This window comes from Equus caballus, chromosome X (genome assembly GCF_041296265.1).
Source record: "Equus caballus isolate H_3958 breed thoroughbred chromosome X, TB-T2T, whole genome shotgun sequence".
NCBI lineage: Eukaryota > Metazoa > Chordata > Mammalia > Perissodactyla > Equidae > Equus > Equus caballus.
This window is the reverse complement of record NC_091715.1, coordinates 30,462,213-30,465,416: the sequence shown is the minus strand read 5'-3', so window position 1 is coordinate 30,465,416 and position 3,204 is coordinate 30,462,213. Positions and strand designations below refer to the sequence as shown.

At 45.0% G+C, this 3,204-nt stretch overlaps 1 protein-coding gene across 1 annotated transcript; it reads left to right on the top strand.

The window, feature by feature from the left end:
- Positions 1–1,713: 1,713 nt before the first annotated feature.
- Positions 1,714–2,583, top strand: LOC138921910 (ferritin heavy chain-like). Its single transcript, XM_070257816.1, has one exon. It carries the CDS (start codon positions 1,866–1,868, stop codon positions 2,412–2,414), a length of 549 nt encoding a protein of 182 aa, XP_070113917.1. The 5' UTR covers positions 1,714–1,865; the 3' UTR covers positions 2,415–2,583.
- Positions 2,584–3,204: the final 621 nt, after the last annotated feature.

Below are 3,204 nucleotides of genomic sequence, written 5' to 3'. Positions count from 1 at the left end.
AATACAACTTTATCTCACTCAGAAACTGACCACGTAATTCTCTTCCACCTCTAGTGTGTGATTTTATCATTAAAATCAACTTATGAAATAGACACTGTTGTTATTTTATTTCTTTACAGAATCAGCAATTAAATGTCTCTAGAACTGTTTAAATAAGTTTACATCAGGACATTTGATATGTGATCCTTTTCTTTCTTCATAAACTCTGATCATAAAATAGGATAAGCTTCCAAGAGAGAAACAGAGACCAAAAAAGGTGCATTAATCAAAGCTATGGGATTAAATCTTTATGTGAAATTAGGCATTTTATCCTAACTTTACCTGAGAGTACTTATAATATTCTGTCATTCTGTCTTATAACTTGAGAACAGACCACATTTGATTCTTCTGCACATCTCAAGAATCAAACACAGCGTCTGACACATATTTGGAGTATATAAATGGTTGTTGAATTAATGCACAAATTAATTATAAATACCTAGGTTGATCTTCTGTCTCCCACTATAATATCCTTGAATTCTAAGAACGTATTTCGTCTTTTTTATTTCCATGCACATGTGTAATATCTTGTATGTATTTACTTGAGACAATAAGGGGGAAAAATGGTAGTTGTTTTGTTTTGTTTTGTTTTTGTCTGCTTCTCCACTAGAATACAAACACTAAGGAAACAGAGACTTTGTTTCTCTTTGTTACTAATATATGCCCAAATCCTAGACCAGTGCCTGGGCCATAGCAGGTAATCAATAAGTATTTGTTGAATGAATTAATGAATGAATGAAAGGCCATTTGAGATCAGTGGTATTCCCTACCACGGTGGCTCATTCCATACAACATAATTGGGCTTACAAAGAGACTTGTTGAGTGTCAGTGAAAGAACAAATGAGGTTGGAGGGAATGAATACATCCCCGTGGGTAAGTGCTTTCTCTAAGAACGCACCTAAACCTTTTGTTTTCTGCCAGAGAAAAGGGAAGTGTGTACCTAGCCAAGAGCAAGGTAATTGACAAGCCAGGTGAAGGGGGAGAGCAAATCTAGGATATCAGCGATGAGATCATTGAATCTGTCCTACCGGGCTCCAGACAGGGCAGAAGGAACGTGCTTCTAGGACTGTGCTGAAAGATTAAGAGATGAGAGAATAAAGGGAGTGAAGAACAAGCTCAGAAAGAGTGAAAGATGGAGAGGTGGAAAGATTCACTGAGGCTCTAGAGGTGGTGCTCTCCTGTCAGAGCAGCGTGAACTAGACCATGACTAGCAAGAGAAAAGCGGAGGTCACTGGAGTTACTAAGTCTAGGAACCGAGTGAGGAGGCTATCAGAAGTGTCATCAGTATGGATGTTGAAGTCACTGATTTATCTAACATTCAAATAAAACTGTGCGATATTAAACATAACTAATGAGACCCCAAAAGCACTATATTTAATGAAACAATCACATTAGGACAATATTCAATTAAGCTGCTCAAAGAAATCATGCAAATGATTAACTTAAGACGCTTGCATCTATATTCATGAATAAAGTTTTAAAATATCATATAGTGCAGACGCTTAGCACACAGTCTCCCGGATTCATCCAAGCCCTGATCCAACCCAGAACACCACGCTTGAGCCCCTCCCAGCTACCCCACCCACCGTAAAGTAATATAACGTAACGTAACGTGACACAATGTGACGTGACGTGACGCAACGCAACGTAACGTAACGTAAAACGGATCTCCCCCACCTCCGTAAAATAACGGACAGTCCCAATTTGGTGTGACGCCATTTTGGTCGCGAGCCAGAACTGCCACTGAGCCAGAGCTCACCCAACGGCGCCTTCGTCACCCACTCTGGGAACACCTTGAGGTCGCCTTCGCCTTCGCGCCTCCAGCCATGGCGACCGCGCAGCCCTCGCAGGTGCTCCAGAACTACCACCCCGACTGCGAGGCCGCCATCAACGGCCAGATCTGCCTGGAGCTGTACGCCTCCTACGTGTACATGTCGATGGCCTACTACTTCGACAGGGACGACGTGGCCCTGAAGCACTTCTTCCAGCTGTTCCTGCAGCAGTCGCGCCAGAAGAGGGAGCACGCCGAGAGGCTGATGCAGCTGCAGAACCAGCGCGGAGGCCGCCTCCGCCTTGGCGACATCAAGAAGCCAGACCGCGACGACTGGGAGAGCGGCCTGAAGGCCGTGGAGTGTGCGCTCCAGCTGGAGAAGAACGTCAACCAGAGCCTGCTCGATCTGCACCAGCTGGCCACCGACAAGGCGGATCCCCATCTGTGCCACTTCCTGGAGAGTCACCTCCTGCTCGAGCAAGTCAAGTCCATGAAGGAGTTGGGGGACCATCTCACCAACCTGCTCAAGATGGGGGCCCCAGCAGACGGCCTGGCAGAGTACCTCTTCGACAAGCTCACCCTGGGGGACGGCAGTAAGAACTGAGTTTGGACTGCTTTCCCCAGAGCCACAGGGTGACTTCCCCTGATCACCATACCGAGCATACATATTGCAATATTGCCCTTGCAAAACGTTCACTTTTTTTTTCTTCCAGTTTTGCCATTTCTTCCAATACAGTTATGTGGTTCCTAAATAAATAAAGCTCTGTCCTTGATTCATGTGTGCAGAGCTCCTCTTTTAAGTTTTAAGTCAGGTATCCAGGAGTCTCTCCGCCCACCCACGTCCCATCCACATGCAGCTCGGGATCTCTGTGGATGGAGGGAGAAGGTATTCCATGGGACCCTGGGAAACACAAAATTAATCTTCCCCTCATAAACAAAGTGGGGGTGTGGGGTGGCTGGTCTGGGACCCTGGTGAATGTGGGTACCTGTGCATGGTAAAAGCCTAAAAACGTGGCCTGAAAATCACAATTGTGATTCCCCAATTGCCTCTGGGGAAGGAGTGAAGGGAATGGGATTGGGCAGGGATTAAAACAAAGGGTTCTTAAATTTTACGTGAAATTTTTTTGATTAATAAAATATGCAAATATTATTGCTTGTTAATGTTAACTAGATAGCAAAGTGGAGACCCCAAAAGCCAGCTTGGCAGACTATCTCTTTGACAAGCTTACCCTGGGCAACAGTGATAATGGTAACTGAGCCTTAGGCTGACTTTCCCATAGACACGGGAGTGACTTCCCAGGTCACCGTGCTGGACCTGCATATTGCCCTTACAAAACATCCAAATATTGTTTTTTCCTTCAATTGTCCCCTTTCTTCCATTAAAGTACCATGGT

What these genes read in the sequence shown, in the direction of transcription:
- LOC138921910 (XM_070257816.1), top strand. Translation starts at nt 1,866, where the DNA reads ATGGCGACCGCGCAGCCCTCGCAGGTGCTCCAGAACTACCACCCCGAC.